Here is a 17,799-nt window from a genome sequence, read left to right as displayed (position 1 = left end):
CCCGCTAATAAAATGCGCGTTGTCTCTCTTGTACCGACTTCGGCCGTTGTGTTCCCGCTTGCATTGTGAACTGTTGCAATAATTAGCTATAAACATACCTTTCCAAAATAGAAATCGCGGTGTTTGCGGCGCAATAAGGTTGATGCGACTCACGCCAACGTAAAATAACGCTTCAAATAACGTTAACGCGTCATAATAACTTTATGAATGAGCGTTGACGTCAATTTGAGTAAACGTGGAAATATTCTGAAAATAATACTTATCCTAGGACCTAAGCGTCACTTTAAACCAAAGTAAGATACATATCTTCAATTAAGTATTATGATACTGTCATGTCTCAGAATATATAAAAACAGCTAATTATTGAGTATTTTATTTTTCAATTTTTGTACATTTTTCACATTTTATTGGTGAGGTTTTGAGTACAATTTAAACAGTTTGAGCCTTAAAAGATTAAGATAATTGTAGAAATAAATTCGATATAATCCTGCTTATTAGTTTTGGCCCATTACATAATTACTTAAGATTTTGATACCAGAAAAATATATTTATAACTAGCTAAAACAGGATATTACATAGAACATTGAGTTTTTATTAAATATACAAAAATATTTAATTCTACACTTATAATATTTTTTATTGTGGAGTCTACTATTGAAAATATTAGAGTTTCATTTTTTTAATGGAATATATTGATATATACACTATATATATTATAATATTGATATCTTAGTATCATTTATATAACTATATAGTATATATTCTACAATTCTCTGGTATGGCAAATATTAGTTCAACGAAAAGCGTCTATTTCAATTTTCTATCTTTCAAAAAACAGTAACAGTAAAGTTTAATAATATAATATATTAAAAACAAAACTTGTTTACCAACAGTCTTGAGCATAGTTTTTATCGTATATATATGTCATTATTTAAAGTCTTATAATAAAGTACAGTCAGGTACAATATTAGATACACATTTAAGATTATTCTTTTATATGTTTAGGCGATGATTGTGACCCAGTAAACAATTTAGCATGAAGACATATATATAAGTAAAGAAACGTTTACAGCTTTTTTTTAAATGACAATATACATTGTCGCTTATCACTTTAGCCTATGTTAGCTATATTTTATATATACCACATGTACGCACCAAGTACGTGCTAAAATGATGTACTAGGTACAGATACAGGAGCTAGTTTAGCAGAAGTCACCCTTGTTTAGGGGCTCATCTTCTTTCTTGTCATACACGAGGGTCTTATAAATAACTTCTTCAAAGTGTAGCGCATTCAATCCCTTAGGTTCCGCCACCTTGATTTTTACGTCGCCTGGATACAATATCTCTCCCTTATTTTTGGTACTACCCATAACAAGAGACTTTTGAAGTTTATCAATACATGGTATTTCTGAAAAAAAAAAAAACGATCCTAATGTAAGATTTTTCCCAAATAAAACTCTATTAAAATTGCTATTATAGGTACTGTTAGGGTTCACATCGATATTGTCGAAAAATCTGATATTTTATATTAAAAGAAGGTAGTTTCATTATTACTCGGTATCGTTAAACTAGTTGCATATAACCCCCACTCATATCTTCTCTGTATAAAAGGGAGGGTTTTTGTAGGCCGCAGTAATAGTCAGTGCGGTCGACTACGCACAGGATGTGCTGGTTGTATTTTAATTGCTAAAGTGAATTGTGTTAGAGACATAGTTAAATTAATGTTATATATTTTATTATAATACATACTTTTACTAGTACATAGAGTTGATATATCTGACAGTACTAATGCAAGATTTTCCTAAAAATAAACACTATAAAATTGATATGGGGTCAATATAAGAGAAAGTCATATTGATTGTAAAAACCAAATCGTGGTTACGTTTAGTTCCGGCAAAAACCACGAAAAGTCAAAATATAAGGAACGAAGTAGATATCTAATGTTATTATTGTATCCAGTCACATTATTAATGAAATATAAGTTACAGCAAAACATTTATGTATAAAATTAGTTTCGATTACGTACTCGTAAATACAATTGTTTTTGAACATTTATTACCTTGTTAACAAAGTAGGTATTGGGTAGAAGACCGCCATTTCCACAAAGTCACAATATTATATTTAGTAGGGCGACAGAAATTCACACATTCATATAATTTCTATCACAGTTCAACTGGCTACGCACCTGAAGTAACAACCTTTTTGATGGGCGTACCGAGGGAGGCTTCTATTACGCGCACATCTCGCACCAACTGCTGGAACTCTGGAGGAGTCAACGAGCATATGTGGTCCGTGCCTTTCATAGTCTTATCTAGTGTTATGTGCTTTTCCAAAACCTGAAATCAATTATGAAAATTTTCACAACACGCGATTCGACTGATGATTTAGGTACTTTTAAACCGACTGCCAAAACCATGGCATTGGTGCTATACTAATTTCACCACTCTTAATAGGTATAAAATGTAACAACTAAAGTAAAGTACATGGTCAGTTGTAAAAAGAAATAAATAAAGAAAAATATTTATTGTGATGTTTTTTAATAGTCATGCTATATATTAATATTGTTCATTTTCATATCTGTGGTCAGAATTATCAGAAGGTTAATCAAAGAAAATAAACATCTTATAAATAGGTACCTACACTATTTCTGTGATCGATAAATTTCTCATTACAGAGATTTAAGTCTACTGCAACAATAATCGAGTTTTAAAATTAGAACTCTTACGCACAGACGTCAAAATACTCATGATTCGCATTCAACGTTAATATTTAATTTAAATCTCGTAACCGGAACTTAAATAAATTTGGATAGCCAAAAATAATTTTCTCTATGAATCCACAGGCCTTCAGGTATAATATATGTACTTGTTTTTACGAGATTGCACGTGATAATTAATAAGAAATAAAATTTTGTGATTGTACATATTCTTATTCGCAGAGGTAAAAAAAAATGCATGTAATTTACTCGCCCGAGGGTAACAACTTGCAGGTGTAGGGGTTTACCTACTAAAGAAAATAAAGAACATAGTCGACAAGTAAAATATACGAGTATGTAGGTATAAAGTATCTAATCTTTGAAATCAAGAATTATTTTATTTATATTAACCGGACAGTTATTGATAAATTTTGCTTGAACGGTTGAAAATTATTTTCATATTTCGACTGTGAGTGCTCCATTAGTATTTATTTAGATTTATGAAAACTATGACTGGGTTTCGCATTTGTGTAAACTATTGGTAATGTATATAACATTGCATGGCCGTAATACGACACATATCAACTTCTTATTCTAACCGTATTGTTGGGGCACATGACTCTCGTAAGAGAGGGATCACTCTTACCCTCTTACCAATACGACGGTATTCAGGCGGATTGGTACTAGAGTTTTATAGTCTTGCGCCAGTTTATTTCGGTTAGATTCACTAGTTCTTTTTTTTTGGATGAAAATGAGTTAAGACGGGCTTAAAACCAAAAACATTGAATTCTTACACCTATTGTTCGTTAAGGGACAAATTTAAATACTACAATGGACCTTACCTTAGCACCTAACGCAACAGCACCCAGTGCCACAGCTGTTCCGATTTCTTGACCAGAATACCCCACAGGTATATCAAAAGTATTTTTATAATCTTGTAGTACAGTCAAATTGCAGTCTTCGTAAGGTACGGGATATGCTGATATGCAATGAAGCAAACAGAACTGCTTATGTTGAGCCGATATTATGTCGTAAATGGTTCTCACGGCCTCTTTATCCACCATTCCAGTTGATATAATAAGAGGCACATTTTTTGACGCTGCATACTTGAGGAAAAGTAAATTATTTGAATCGCCAGATCCAATTTTTATAAATGGGACCTTTATATTGACCAGGAAGTCGAAAGACACCTGTAATATAAAATAGTATCCAATTTTAATAATATAGTAACGTGTACAGATGACCGCATGGTTTTTACACAATCATCGATAAACTTGAGTAAGATTATGTACCTACATAGATACCTACCGATTTTACAATCGGTTAGGTCTCTTCTAGATTCTACAATAAAAATTTATTTTTGTTTTACTTTATTGAATCCATATCCTAAGTACTTATATTAAATGTGATTTCAGGAAGCTTACCATGTCCATGGCTGAAGCTGTAAATAGTATGCCGACCTCTTGGGCATACTTAAATAGCTCTCTGTATTGACTCTCCGAAAACTCCAAGTGACTTTTGTGTTCACCATAAGTCTTACCCCATGAGTTAGGTGTATTATATGGTCGTTCTAAATATTTTTTTGTAAATTTTTCTTTGAGACATGTTTTTTGAAATTTGACGCAACTTGCGCCAGCTTCCTGAAAGTAAAATGTCACCATTAAAATGTATATACTTTCAAGTTATACCCATTTATAGACGACTATATATCTACAATTGTAAAGAAATCTCTTTATATGAGGTCAGTAATGGTTTTTTCTTCTTTCTTTAGGTGAGGTTTATACTCACTGCATTAAAAGTATTGGTCTATAGTTCTATACCAATACTTGTAATGCATCACAGTTGTAGAATACAATCGAAGGCACTTAGGCCAATTCTGGTATAATGTAGGTAAGTAGATATAGAAATTTTAAAGGTTTTTTTTTAAATAGCGTCTTATATATACATCTCATGTTTAAGTCACGATGAAATTGTAAAATATGGTATTACTTAGGTAATAATTTTCATATTATTTAAGTCCACAAAGCATTAACATATCTTAACTTCACCATAAATCCGGTCTAATAGTTCCAGTTAGTTTAATTATTTTTCGGTAATTTCTATACATTATATTTAATTATTTAACTAATTATATTTGTTTCCTTTACTAAAACTAGACAGGTTTTGTAAATGAAACAAACAATACATTAGGTACCCATTAAGTAATAGAATTAATCTAATCGCCGCCTTTTTATTTTATTCATAAAGTATAACTAATATTAAAAGACAGTAAAAGACACCTAATAATCATTATCAGCTATAAAATATTGCTTTAATTTTTTGTCTGTGCTACTAAGGGCTTTTTGGGGGCCTTTATCTTTTACGTTAAACAATCATACCACTGCCTTCATATCAATTAGGCTTCAGACAATTAGGTTCAATAGTTTGATATGGTATAAGTACTCAATGAGAATAAAGTGGATGCCTATCAAAATAACCTTCAATGTTAGAATATACTACGCGCTCAATATATATGGTTACTTTAATGGGCATGATTAAACATTGATAGATAAACTAAGTGTATATCCAAACAATAGTTATTAACACATATTTACAATTTATTAACTTAGCTACTTCATATGTAGGTATCTAGATATAGAACACTAAAATAATAATACTTAGGTATCAATATTTTTTATTGTTGTCAGTGAGATAACGGTTGTTTTTGTATTGTGTTAAAGGACATTATCTTGTCGACTTCTTTATTGTTTTTTATTTAAGTACAATACAAACAAACAATGAGGACAGTCTTACCTTTGCTGCTTTTATCAACTTTTTCGCTATTTCAATGTCACCTTGGTGGTTTTGTCCGACTTCCGCAATAATAAAACACGGATTGTTACCGCCAACTTTTATGTCTTCTGTTATTTTAACTTCCACCATCTTCTCAGCTGTTATGATCGTCCCATAAACACAATTAAAGAAAAACCGGCTTTCAACTTGGGTGACGACTATAGTGTCGTAAGAGTTTATCGACCTCACTTTCAAGATCAGATTTGTATAAATAAGGTCAATTTAATGTAAAAACGGGCAGCCGGTTGCGTGCCCGCCGGACTAGTGCGCACTCGCTTCGCCACGGTACCCACTCCACTCCGCATAATAATTGATAAAACCAGTATATGCAGCATGTCATACGACCACGTTCATGATCAGATACATGTTTGTATGGAGGTATGTAAAATTATTGAAATGACACAACAGACGTGCTTGAAAAATATTGTTTATTTGTATAAAGATAGGAATGTAATTTAAATTTTATTGAACCTGTACGTACATATTCATAACACTTTGTAGGTACTTATGCATCACATTGTTTATGTGTATATATACCTATTTAGGTACATTATGATTAGTTAACTTCACAAGCAGCTAGCTTAATAATATCATAGTGATTTTTAAATCTATCTCCTAACGCTCTATTTACTTTAGACTCTGTTGGTTTGCCTAAAAAGTTAGAAATGTAGCGACCTGCTTCGATAAGCTTTACTAAATCTATGTTTGTATTGATTCCCAGACCATACAGGAAGTACACTAGATCTTCTGTGGCCAAATTGCCACTCGCACCACGTGCATATGGACATCCGCCGAGACCAGAAATTGAAGAGTCAACCGTCTTGATATCGAACTGCAAAAACCAGATAGATGATTTTTACGTAAAGTAATTTCAAGAAAAATGGGTGTGTTATTATAATAATATCAAATCCAGTTATTAGTTCAGCTGTTCATAAAGATTATATTGTACAGATTCTCAAATACATACATACACATACGTGTATACTGGAACAAGATAAGGCTTATGATATGAACTTTATCTTTCTACTAATAATACTTCGTATTGTTGACACTTGACAGTTTGATAAATGTAGTTCTAGAAATTCAATAATAATAAAATATGTTGCTAATTGGAACGGACGGTTATGACTTATATTATTGATATTCCATTTTCAATGCGACTTGCAATAAATAACCTAGATTGCCTAATAAAAATATACAATTGTTTATGTTCTTTTTGTAAACGTGTAGATTTTTTTGTTAATCACCGACTATTTACAATCACATCTATCGCTCGGTCTTCAAAGTAGAATACCATGTTATTTGAAGGCACCAAACATCTTCAGATATAATCCCGTATGTAGATACGCAAGCCAATTTAGAAAAGTTCGTATAACATAAATAAAGAACTGGGGATGCGCGTATGGTGAAGAATGAATCATGATGAACTGTAGAGAATTAAGTGATTCTGCTTTATTAATCGACTTCAAAAACTAGGTATCAGTTTGACTGTTTTTTTTTGCGAACATAACACCATATAAATTTTGGAAAAAAGTAATATTGACGAATGTTTGAAACATGTCCTGTTAGTCTCGTACTATATTCGACAACATTTGCATAGGCATTATGAAAAGCATAATCTGGAATTACATGTTCATATACCTCTAGACCAGCTAATAGATTAGACAATCCTTGACCGTAAGTATCGTGGAAGTGTAGAGCAAGCCTGTCAGGTGTTGCCACTTGAAGAACTTCACGTAACAACCGCCGCACAGAACCGGCCGTCCCGACTCCTATTGTATCACCGAGCGACACCTCATAGCAGCCCATTTCCAGTAATTCCTCTGTTATCTAAGTGTAAATATTTTTATATGTTTGTGCAATAGATATAACAGATTGATCATTAATAATAACAATATTATGTTCAGGACAATTCACATAGCGCCATCTAGTCCCAAGCTAAGCAGAGCTTGTGTTATGTGTACTAAACAACTGACAGAAATACTGGAAAACATTTTTTTGGTAATTACATACATAATATACCTACATACCTACACACAAACAATCATACTCACGAATACAACTACTTGTACCGTGCGACCAACGGAAGTAAGGTGGTATGCTGAACCGCTAGACCTCCGAGGCGACTTATATATAGGACTTTAATGCCTAGAAATGCCCTTAGATTGTAATATCCGTCAGGTCCCTGCTAACCTTCAACCTTCAAGGTTGGCCTTCAACCGAAACATAAGTAAATATACTTTTAGGTTGGAGTACGCTCAGCACACAGAGATATGTCCGGTAACCGTGTAAAGTCCAGCCGCGGATAGCACAATGAGAATAGTTGAAAGAAAATATTGTAATATTTTCTAGTCAAGTATTCTATTATTTCTTTACTGCTATGACTGAATATCTAAAGAGCGATATCTAGTCAAGTGTATATTATTCTTGAAATAGATATTAGTCTGTATGACACAATTTTTGCAAGACAAGATTGGAACACCCAATATTTTGACAAGTAGAAAGTTAGCTAGGTAAATTATCATAATCTAGCTGTGCCTGCGGTTTTACCCGCGTGAAATTTATAGCGTATCTGTTATTCTGATGTATAATCTATATTACTGTAGTTTCATCAAAATCAATTCAGTAGGCTTTGCGTGAAAGAGTAACAAAAATCCGTATTAACAAACTTTTGCGTTTATAATATTATTAAGTTAAGGCCATAACTAAATGGTCCTTTTATTTGCAATATAGCCTGATATCCGTGTCCACACGGTTTAGTCTACAAGGCATCGTTATTTAATTACTAGTGTCATCATATGTACAATGTGCTAACTAACCTGACTTCATGGTCATCCTATCCTCCTCCATCCTGTTCCACATCTATCCATTTATAAAAGTACCTTTGCAATAATCTTAGGGCTGATTGGTCCATCATATGGGCAACCCACAACACATGATACATAGCCCCTAACTCTTAAACCATCTTTAATAGCTTGAAGAGCAACTTGCTTGAATCGTTGTAAGCCTTCTTGAACAGAACAGTTCAGGTTCTTCTGGGAGAATCCTTCAGAGCCAGCAGGAAATATGGCAACTTCTTCAACATTGCATTGTTTCTGCAGAACATAAACCTTTCATATATAAGTATTTTGGTGTAATATAGGGTAGTAAATCCCTAACCCACAACACCTTCTTTGTTATATTAAGTATAATTCATTTTCTTCACAGCAAGTAACTCATATATTAGATAGAAAAAAAAAATATTATAAGTTAGTTTAGTAAAATGAAGTGATTTAAATATAATCCATATCTAATTTTATGACTAGCCATGTTATTGAATGTTCTGTACATGTGAAATCATCATGATTTTTCACTGCTGTTTTATCCCACCTCTAATACCCATATTGAATATACTATTACTAGAAATGGGACAGGGGAAACAAAATAAAACAAGCATGGACCGTGCGAAATATGATATGCAAACTAGGATGTAGGGTGTAAAAGGAACTGCACTTATACAGTTCGGTGGAAAAAGGGAGTATGTACCGGAATAAAGGCAAGGTAATGACAATGATTGGTGTGCAAAAGAAAAAAAAATCTTACAGCAATTTCATAGCCTTTTAGATTTGGAACTAGAACTGGATAATTGACACCAGACACTCTATTGAGATTCTTCATTACATCTACACCATCACTCATTTGTTTCACCCATTTTGGGCTTACAAAGCTATTGTAAAAACAACAAGATTATATTTATATACATATAGTTACAAGATTAGTATGGACAAATGAGATCCAAAAAAGACTAAATTAAAATGTGATTAGTGCGGTTCTTTTAGGGGGTGTTCCATAACGAAATAATGGGTCCAGAACAAATATTGTAATTTGGTGGTATTATTATTATATGCTAATTTCTGTAATTAACAAATGTAATTACAATTTCTTTGATGTAGACCCTTCTTATCAAAATATTGAATCTACATTTGTAATTGCTCCTGGGAACATTTGACTTGACAATTTTTCTTTTTATGTGTGCCTACAACTTACCTAAGAATATTTTAAATTTTGATATGTGATAATTATTAACCATTAAGTGTATTTTTTTAAGTGAGTACTATTATAATGAAATTGTTTGTCTGATTCAAAATTCAACTTCATAATAATTTTGCATGTTGATTGTAGTAAAGTTCTAGATGACCAGAATCTTGAGTTTTAACTTTTGTTAAAAAAAGTTCTGCTGAGAACTCTCGTGTTCATAATGACTAGTTGTTACTTGTGACTTATGTTTTTTGTTATATATAAAAGATAGCCTATCTCCTTTTGATGATGCGAATTTATCTTCAGATAAAATTTCATTATGGTTCATACAGCCATTAAGTTAGGAAAAAGTAACAAATACACAGACAACTTCACTTTTCAATTCCTGTAAATAATGAGATAAAATTGTTAATTTTAGTTTTTAATGAAAAAGCATCAAAAATGTGAGAGTCAAGACCTTGCAGATTCTATATTGTTAATTCCAGCTGCAGCAAGTTTATTAATTAGTTCCAGTTTAATATCTGTTGGCACAAATTTAGATTCATTCTGTAATCCATCTCTTGGACCAACTTCATATATTCGTATTTGAGATGCCACCTTACTCTGAAATAAAAAAATAACTATATGTGTAAAACATGCATCCTTTATATTTAAAGACAATAGTTATACTATATTTATTTTTTTAGGTGCGGTTAAAGGTTGTTTGAAGGTTTTCAATTGTATAAAAAATAAATCCAATTCAATCATAAGGTTTACTATTGTAAATATTCAATATTTATAAACAAATGGTCGTTTTATTAAATTAACTAAATAGTTCTATAATAACAACAATAGAAATTTTACATTTTAAATCTTTACTTTTCTATCTATTTACTGTTCAAATATATCAATATTTTACTTATAATAATATAATAAAGAATTGTCCACCATATGGACCACTGTTTGTACATACTGCCAATTATATTAGAAACCTGATATAATAATATTGTTTTCATCAACTCTTGTCATGACTAAATGGCAGAGTTCTGAATGAAGTGAATCCCTATATATTCATATCATCTATAACAATATTATTCTTGGATATAGTAGTTCATTCAGTTTCCTTCACTGTTCCTTTGTAAGCTACTTTGCTCTTTTATCTTTAAATAAAATTTAATTTATTATTGTCTTGTCTCTTATTGGAATGTTTCTTTTTTTTTATTTCATGTGTTTTACCAATATATAACAATATTGAATAATTAACTTCTTTTAAGAATTTAATTTTATTATAAAATCAAGATACAGCTGCGAAATTACTAAACAAAATACTATTATTGTTGAGACAACGTTGGATTACACTAGCCTTCAAGTAGTTTTGCATTTCACTTCCACAGCCATATATGTACAATGAACTTACCGCATTCCGGATAAGGTAACATCTTGTAATAGTACTAACAGAATAATTGTATTTTAAGAAATACATTTTTAAAGAAAATTTCAATAATTGACGTTAGGAAACGATAACTACAAAGTAAATGGAATATACGTGACGATAATTATACTTATCTACATTATTTGTTTTGTTAAACTTATAACAAATATTTAGGTATTTATTAGGTCGCTGTTGTGACAATAAACGACTGACACAAACTATATAGAGATGTTAAAGAATACAAATAATGACAAATATAAATATAAAAAATATCTAATGTATATCAAAGGAATGGAAAATTATACAATAAATATCGATTTTAATGTTACAATAAATTGAATTATTTATTTCATTATGCGACCAAGTGAGTTAATAAAATACAATAACACACTCACAGGCCAAGAAGCCTAAAAATAGTTTCCATTAATTGAAACAAATTTAATTAAATCTACTATTAAGTTAACAAAAACAATCGATTAATTAGTCGGAGATTTTTTCTGTACCCAATGGCACATTGACATTGCCATATGTATAATGTCACAGATTCACATCTCAGATAGTGTTACTAGATGACTGTTTAATTTTCCCAAATTTATTAAATACACCAAAAGTCAGATTTTGAAGAAACTTTCTTTATTTTAATGACAAATTAAAAAAAAAAGATGCTCTAATGTACTATTCTTTATGGGGGGATTTTTCTTCGAACCCTTCATTCTGCATTTATTTATAAGTGTCTGTAACCAGAGCCGTAAAAAAAATAAAACAAATAAATTAGGACACTGATCTGCGGTTATGTCAATAACATTTTTATCGGTTTAATATATGTTATAGGATTTGGTTTAATAGTTTCTTTCAATAAATTTAAGTAATTATAAAATACATCGTTAATAATTTTACATAAACAATGGGTAAAGTATACTTTATGTCTATGAACTAAATTAATTGTGGATTTTCTATGAAAGGCGAAATAATTAATAATTTAACTTATCGTATTTCAGCTGTCAACAGTGCCACATCTTTCGTACTATCTTCGATTTTAGCTCTACTGATATTTTCTGGGATGCAAATGTACAAGCCATTCTTAATTAAATCACCAATCACAATAATATTTGGTGGCTACTTAGGTTCAGTTATGTTTATGTTCTTTGTTACTGTATCCTTTTTAATCAATTTTTTTATACCATAAGTTTATTAAGTTAGTTTATTGCAAGTACTGTTTTTTGAAAAAATGGTATTGTCGGTATCTATCGTTAAACCAGCTTTATCACCATAATATTGATCTCTTATACATTTACAGACATGATAAAGTTTTAACTAGAATATGTGCCAGCAAATGGTAGCAGTAAAACAAATGGATAGCAACTTTTACATTATGTAGGCAAGCGGCTAACATAATAATGGGGTTGTAAAAAGTACGACAAATAGAAGGTTATAAATATAATAAAACTGTATTTATAATTAATAAATTAGTAAGTTCAAATTCCTCAGATTTATAAATGAAGATACCTTAAATTTTTAACCTTGTAATTAATAAGTATATTTGTGGAAATTCTTAATTTAAATTTATATTTTTTCCTTAATTTGGACTACAGGCAGTTGGTAACTTAGAAGCCACTTTGTTTGGCAAGAACTTTCAGCTAAAGTTGACAGAAATAGTATTGTCTATGGCTGTAGCATTGGTAGCCGCGGGCATGGTACACAGAGTGTGCTTCACTACATGGTAAAGTAAAATTAATTTTGTTCACATTCTGTTATCTGTATGACAAGACAAATATTAATTAGAAGTAGTAGTTGACATAGATAATTTTTAAAATTAACAAATAGCTGTTTCACAATAATATTTGTTATCCAATTTATTGTATCTGTATGTATAATAATATTGTACTTGTTATAAATTGTAAATATTACAAATAATTTTTTTTTCATTCCAGTTTAATATTCTCAATAATAACCATTTATTATATGAATAAATTGTCTCAAAAGACATATGCTGCCAGTGTTCCAGCATCAGCCCCAGTCAAGAGCCGACGTCACAAATAAATTGTATAAAATTATATTTTATCAGCAATAAATTTTTTTTTTTTAAATTTAAATACTTTAAACTATGTTTTATTGGAGTATATATATATATATATATATATATATTTTAACAATTTAAATAAATTATTAAAATAAAACTGCAGCATTTAACAAAATGTTAATGTTTATTAAATAAGTAGGTACAGAACACTTATATTAGTATACATGGAAACTAAAAGGTTGCATGCTCTTTGAATATATTTTTAATTATTTAAACATACTTTACTCTTAACTTTTAGAAGACTAATAATCTTAAGAGTTGGTAGTCTATATCTATAAAAATAAATTATGTGTTGCTTTTACTAAATATATGATTTTCTTTTAGAATTCTTACTACCTTACTACATATTTACTATTATATTATTACTTATTTATAGTAAATTATAAATCAAAACATATTAGGTAGTATTTAAAAAAAACTTATTATTAAATATAATACCTAAAAAAATTTACTTTTTTCTAAATCATATAATACAACCAAAGGGGTTGGGGGAAGGAGATTGTTAGTAATGGCGACTAGTGTTTCCATTGCTAGCAATATATTGTACATTAACCTCCACACAGTCATCAAAAAAAACCAATATGGCTAATTCGTGTTGAATTCACCACAATGGGCGGACTTGACTTCATAGATTCTATCATCGTCCACTAGTGTCCCGACAGTGTACTCTTGCACAAACCCTTAAACAAAAATTACAACTTTGTTCTGTGCATTTGAACCTTTAAAAAAAAAGAATTGTAAATAACATTAACATCCTATACCAAGGCATAGGATGATTGATATCACAACTAGACTAAACTATGACACTTAAATAACATGTAAGCAATTTATTTAAACCCTGTGATAATTGCGATTAAAATATTTAACTGTAAATGTTCAATATCTGATATTACATAAACTATATAATTTTAAATAAAGTAAAACTTTGCACTAAATTCCTTCTATAATATAGTAACCCAGGCATTCTGTAGCTTTTAATTCATCCTGCAAGTAAATTACTATGATTTGTAAATATATAACATTATTATTTTGTTCTCTTTGACTATAACATGTAATTTCTATAGATATTGGTTACATTGGATTCTTTAATCCCTGCCAACCATATGAGTAAGACATATATATGACTCTTGCAAGATTATACTAATAACAACTATATGTTATTATTATTAGTTGGTACTCAGTAGCTGGCAGTTCCATTAAATATTATCTCTCTGTATATAGCCTACCTACATTTCATATATATATATATATATGTAAACAATGAGATTTTCCAAATGTTAAGCTTCATTACTTCCCAACTTCCTAAACTTAACTATTACTATGTAAGTAAATAAATAGTAAGTTAGGAGTATTGCATATTACGTATAATATAAAAGACTTTAGATAATTAAATAATATGAGTCATATTATATGACATATAGCTTGTATGTCATCACCTCCTATCTACCTATCAATATTTATTTCTCTTTCACTTATCAAAATATCAAGGCCATTTTACAATTTAAATAAAAAAAAAATTCTGAGTGTATCTATACGATGCGGGACAAAAGTTTGGCACATATTTATATAATATACTTATTTATAATATATTAAGTATATATTCTTACAATAAATATGCATTATGTTGGGTCAGACCAATATTTCACTTAATTGTAAGTTGTGTCTACAATAATTTGTACAAACAGGGCCTATTACAAATGTTTAAAATGATAATGAAATCCTGATAGAAATTTGAAACCAATTTGCATAAATTTACTTAAATTTTAACCAATTTTTATCACAGATACATACATATACATAAGGCACAACATTTAGAATATTAAATAGATTGTTATTCATTTTAATGTGACGAAAGTCAAGAATATTATACCATTAGCTTGACATTATAGCACTATTACTTTCAACATATTACTTTCTCCATGGATTTTTAAGTTTATGAAAGTATTAAAGTAAATTAAGAAACAAAATGTAACAACTAAAGTGATTTACATAAGTGTTAAATTCATATCAGTATGGTCGCAAACATGATAATAAAACTAATACAGAAATACCAAACAAGCTGTGTCTGATCCTTTCACTGCATAAATGTATAACAGTTAGAAATGTTGAGATGGCATACTTTTTTCTATGCTAAATATGTTCAAATTAAACCCTAAGATTCTTAAATAGTGTAATTAACAATTTTTTTCTAATGCACTGTAACATTTTCAGTAAAGCCATTTTCTGCATTTAAAAGAAATGGAAAAAAGTATTCAATAATGAAATTTGTTAATAGGTCTTAACTTTTAGTACTAAAAGGGAATTAGTTACCAAGTGCTTTCCCTGTGATTATGATATGCATGCACACATACTGAGAGAAAAAAATCTATATACAGTTGTAGTACATATTGTCATTGGAAATACTAATTGACATAGCCAGAAAAATAATATGCTACTACCTGATTTAGTCATTTCTTGTAACCAAAATAATTGTGGCTATTAAGTCATGAAACTAAAAAAGTCCTTGACTAATTTGCCACACATAACTGAGAGAGAAAATTGATTATATAATTCTTTACAAATAATTATAATAGAAATAATAATAAGTTTTAATATAAATATATATAGGTAAGAACCGAGTTATTTACATTCTCAAAACATATATGTAATTATTAACTTTGAAATTTGGTAATGGCATTAACATATGAAATATAATAAATAATGTTATGGTTATATCAATTAGAGTTTCTAACATGGTATATAAATTAATAATTTTACCAAATATCGGAACAGTCATGCCAAATTATCATTAACAATGTCATCCTTTAACTGGATAATTTGTACCCAATCAAGTACATCACTTATTTCTGATGTGCATACTGTTATTTCTATGGTATGGATTTTGTAGAATCCTAGGTGTTGTCTCCATCACCCTAAGTAAAAGTTCATCTAAATAGTTTTCCAAGTCTTTGTTTTTCTTCTTTTCTATTTCTGCATCCTTTTGTAAATGATGGATAAGGACAATTAGATCTTCCCGTGACTTGCCATCAAACTGTTGTAACACTGACTTAGGAATGCTGTTGTATGCTGGATTAATTGAATCTTCTTCAACAATATTTTCCTCACCAACTATAATACGTTCCTCTAATAATTTCTTTGATTTATTATTGCTTCCAAATTTCTTAAAGAATTTAGGACTTGGTTTTTCTTTTAAAGAACTAGGACTATCAAGTTTATTATTCCTTTCCAAACTTGATGATTTCTCTCTCTCAATTGTGCTTTGGCTGTTGGATTTAGGACGGGAATATAATTTCTGAGACCATTCATCATTCTTGTCAATCACTTGCGTTGGTGCTTGTGGTGGTGTGAAAGTGTCCAAACTTAGTCGTACTGGTTTTTGTGGCACTGACTTATCAGAATTAGCCAAGTTGCTACTTGTTGATCTTCTCAAGAACTCTCCACCTCCTAAATTTTCTAATGATGCATTTACTGGTGATGGAGTATACTTATATCCTCTGGGCAAGTATGAGTGGACATTCAGTGAACTTGCTGAGCTCTTGTGGGATAGATCATCAAAAGCAAATTCATCTTCGTCTTCACTGATTACACCGGGATCAGCTTCTTCATGTAGCCTTTTAGGTGTAGAGTGATCTGTTGTGGATATTACTGGGTTCTTGAGATTTCCAATACTCCCACTAAGAGAGGATGAATCATTCTTTTTATCCTTCTTATTTAAATTAATTTTAGATCCAAGATTTTTGGCAAATTTCTTCAGACTTTTCCGTTTTTCGATACTGCCAATACTCATGAGACTGCCACCAACGTTTTGGGCAATACTAGATAAGGACGATTTGTGTTTATCTTTCTTACTTAGATCATTTAGGCTACCTTCTTTGACAGTGAAACCAATCTTCACCTCTAATTCGCCTCTTTTCTTATCATTTTCTTTACCTGGTTTACCCTGTAGAGTGTACCAACGGTTTCTTGGCCTCTCGTAAACATCGAGGTCTTTTAACGGAATCGATACTTGACCTAATAAATGGTCTTTAACAATGTCTTCGTCCCAGACTTTCAAAACAATTTCAGCGGTATTTCCTTGTGTTGGAATAGGTAAATCACACTCCTCTTGCCAATCGACATTTTCAGTAGCTTTATGTTTCACGGATGTTTGGAATTTCTGCTTGCCAAGAGCAATAGTCACAAAACACTTATTTGTTCCGTTTTTCCCTTTAATTAAAAGTCCACGAGCTTTTTGAACAGTAACTTGTACGTGAGTTGGATCCCACATTGTGAATATTTGATCTTATTTGAGCACAACGCACTGAAATATGAGAAAATTAAGAAGGTAGTTTTTGAACCATCTAATCGTAAATACAATTTTGGATTTGGACACGATTATGATGATATGAATCATGGACGGACTATGAATGACATGCACAGAGTAGTACGACTTCTGACATGATAGCGCCAGCGTTGCCAGATTGTGTTACTTTCTCCCCAAATTTTATCAACATCCCCCATAAATTTAGTAGAAAAATCTCCTAAACGAAATATTTTTCAATTACAATAAATAAATGAGTTCTAATAAAACATTTTTTTTACTTACGGTGGTTTTTTCATACTTATGAAGGGAAGGTATTTTAATGTTCCATTTGTATTATGTTCCATTTGTAGTATGTTCCATTTGTATATAATACACCGGCTCATAACTGTCTTATATTATTCGTCTGTTCTTTATGATCTTCTTCATTTAGTTTTCTTTTTCTTTAATTTAGTAAGACAAGA

At 30.4% G+C, this 17,799-nt stretch overlaps 4 protein-coding genes across 4 annotated transcripts; 1 reads left to right on the top strand and 3 right to left on the bottom strand.

Annotated features, from left to right (window-relative positions):
- Positions 1-600: 600 nt before the first annotated feature.
- LOC131841682 (sialic acid synthase) lies at positions 601-5,792 on the bottom strand. The gene is made up of 5 exons (XM_059189996.1): positions 5,489-5,792; positions 4,120-4,335; positions 3,538-3,885; positions 2,186-2,336; positions 601-1,408 (listed from the first exon to the last, which is right to left on the bottom strand). Exons 1-5 carry the CDS (start codon positions 5,615-5,617, stop codon positions 1,203-1,205), a joined length of 1,050 nt encoding a protein of 349 aa, XP_059045979.1. The 5' UTR covers positions 5,618-5,792; the 3' UTR covers positions 601-1,202.
- Positions 5,793-5,938: 146 nt separating this feature from the next.
- Positions 5,939-11,343, bottom strand: LOC131841683 (hydroxymethylglutaryl-CoA lyase, mitochondrial). The gene is made up of 6 exons (XM_059189997.1): positions 10,941-11,343; positions 10,002-10,147; positions 9,110-9,233; positions 8,410-8,622; positions 7,169-7,357; positions 5,939-6,359 (listed from the first exon to the last, which is right to left on the bottom strand). The coding sequence occupies exons 1-6, from the start codon at positions 11,004-11,006 to the stop codon at positions 6,084-6,086; spliced, it is 1,014 nt and encodes a 337-aa protein (XP_059045980.1). The 5' UTR covers positions 11,007-11,343; the 3' UTR covers positions 5,939-6,083.
- A 392-nt stretch (positions 11,344-11,735) lies between these two features.
- LOC131841684 (protein KRTCAP2 homolog) lies at positions 11,736-13,018 on the top strand. The gene is made up of 4 exons (XM_059189998.1): positions 11,736-11,863; positions 11,954-12,108; positions 12,548-12,675; positions 12,887-13,018. The coding sequence occupies exons 1-4, from the start codon at positions 11,860-11,862 to the stop codon at positions 12,993-12,995; spliced, it is 396 nt and encodes a 131-aa protein (XP_059045981.1). The 5' UTR covers positions 11,736-11,859; the 3' UTR covers positions 12,996-13,018.
- A 103-nt stretch (positions 13,019-13,121) lies between these two features.
- LOC131841685 (rab11 family-interacting protein 2) lies at positions 13,122-17,430 on the bottom strand. The gene has a single exon (XM_059189999.1). It carries the CDS (start codon positions 17,300-17,302, stop codon positions 15,872-15,874), a length of 1,431 nt encoding a protein of 476 aa, XP_059045982.1. The 5' UTR covers positions 17,303-17,430; the 3' UTR covers positions 13,122-15,871.
- Between the last annotated feature and the right edge of the window lie 369 nt (positions 17,431-17,799).

The sequence above is a fragment of the Achroia grisella genome, unplaced genomic scaffold (assembly GCF_030625045.1).
Source record: "Achroia grisella isolate CSIRO2021 unplaced genomic scaffold, CSIRO_AGI_Agris_v1 utg18712, whole genome shotgun sequence".
NCBI lineage: Eukaryota > Metazoa > Arthropoda > Insecta > Lepidoptera > Pyralidae > Achroia > Achroia grisella.
This window is presented reverse-complemented; position numbering and strand designations above follow the sequence as displayed.

Bases quoted from the DNA above. Each gene is read 5' to 3' on its own strand.
- LOC131841682 (XM_059189996.1), bottom strand. From the start codon at position 5,617: ATGGTGGAAGTTAAAATAACAGAAGACATAAAAGTTGGCGGTAACAAT. The intron at 4,336-5,488 runs GTAAGACTGTCC...TTTTACTTTCAG, and splicing joins AGTTGATAAAAGCAGCAAAG to GAAGCTGGCGCAAGTTGCGT. The intron at 3,886-4,119 runs GTAAGCTTCCTG...TTTATATTACAG, and splicing joins CAGCTTCAGCCATGGACATG to GTGTCTTTCGACTTCCTGGT.
- LOC131841685 (XM_059189999.1), bottom strand. From the start codon at position 17,302: ATGTGGGATCCAACTCACGTACAAGTTACTGTTCAAAAAGCTCGTGGA.
- LOC131841683 (XM_059189997.1), bottom strand. From the start codon at position 11,006: ATGTATTTCTTAAAATACAATTATTCTGTTAGTACTATTACAAGATGT. The intron at 8,623-9,109 runs GTAAGATTTTTT...TATGTTCTGCAG, and splicing joins TAAAAGGCTATGAAATTGCT to AAACAATGCAATGTTGAAGA. The intron at 6,360-7,168 runs GTATATGAACAT...TGGTTTTTGCAG, and splicing joins ATCTATTAGCTGGTCTAGAG to TTCGATATCAAGACGGTTGA.
- LOC131841684 (XM_059189998.1), top strand. The intron at 12,109-12,547 runs GTATCCTTTTTA...TTTGGACTACAG, and splicing joins TGTTTATGTTCTTTGTTACT to GCAGTTGGTAACTTAGAAGC. The intron at 12,676-12,886 runs GTAAAGTAAAAT...TTTTCATTCCAG, and splicing joins AGAGTGTGCTTCACTACATG to TTTAATATTCTCAATAATAA.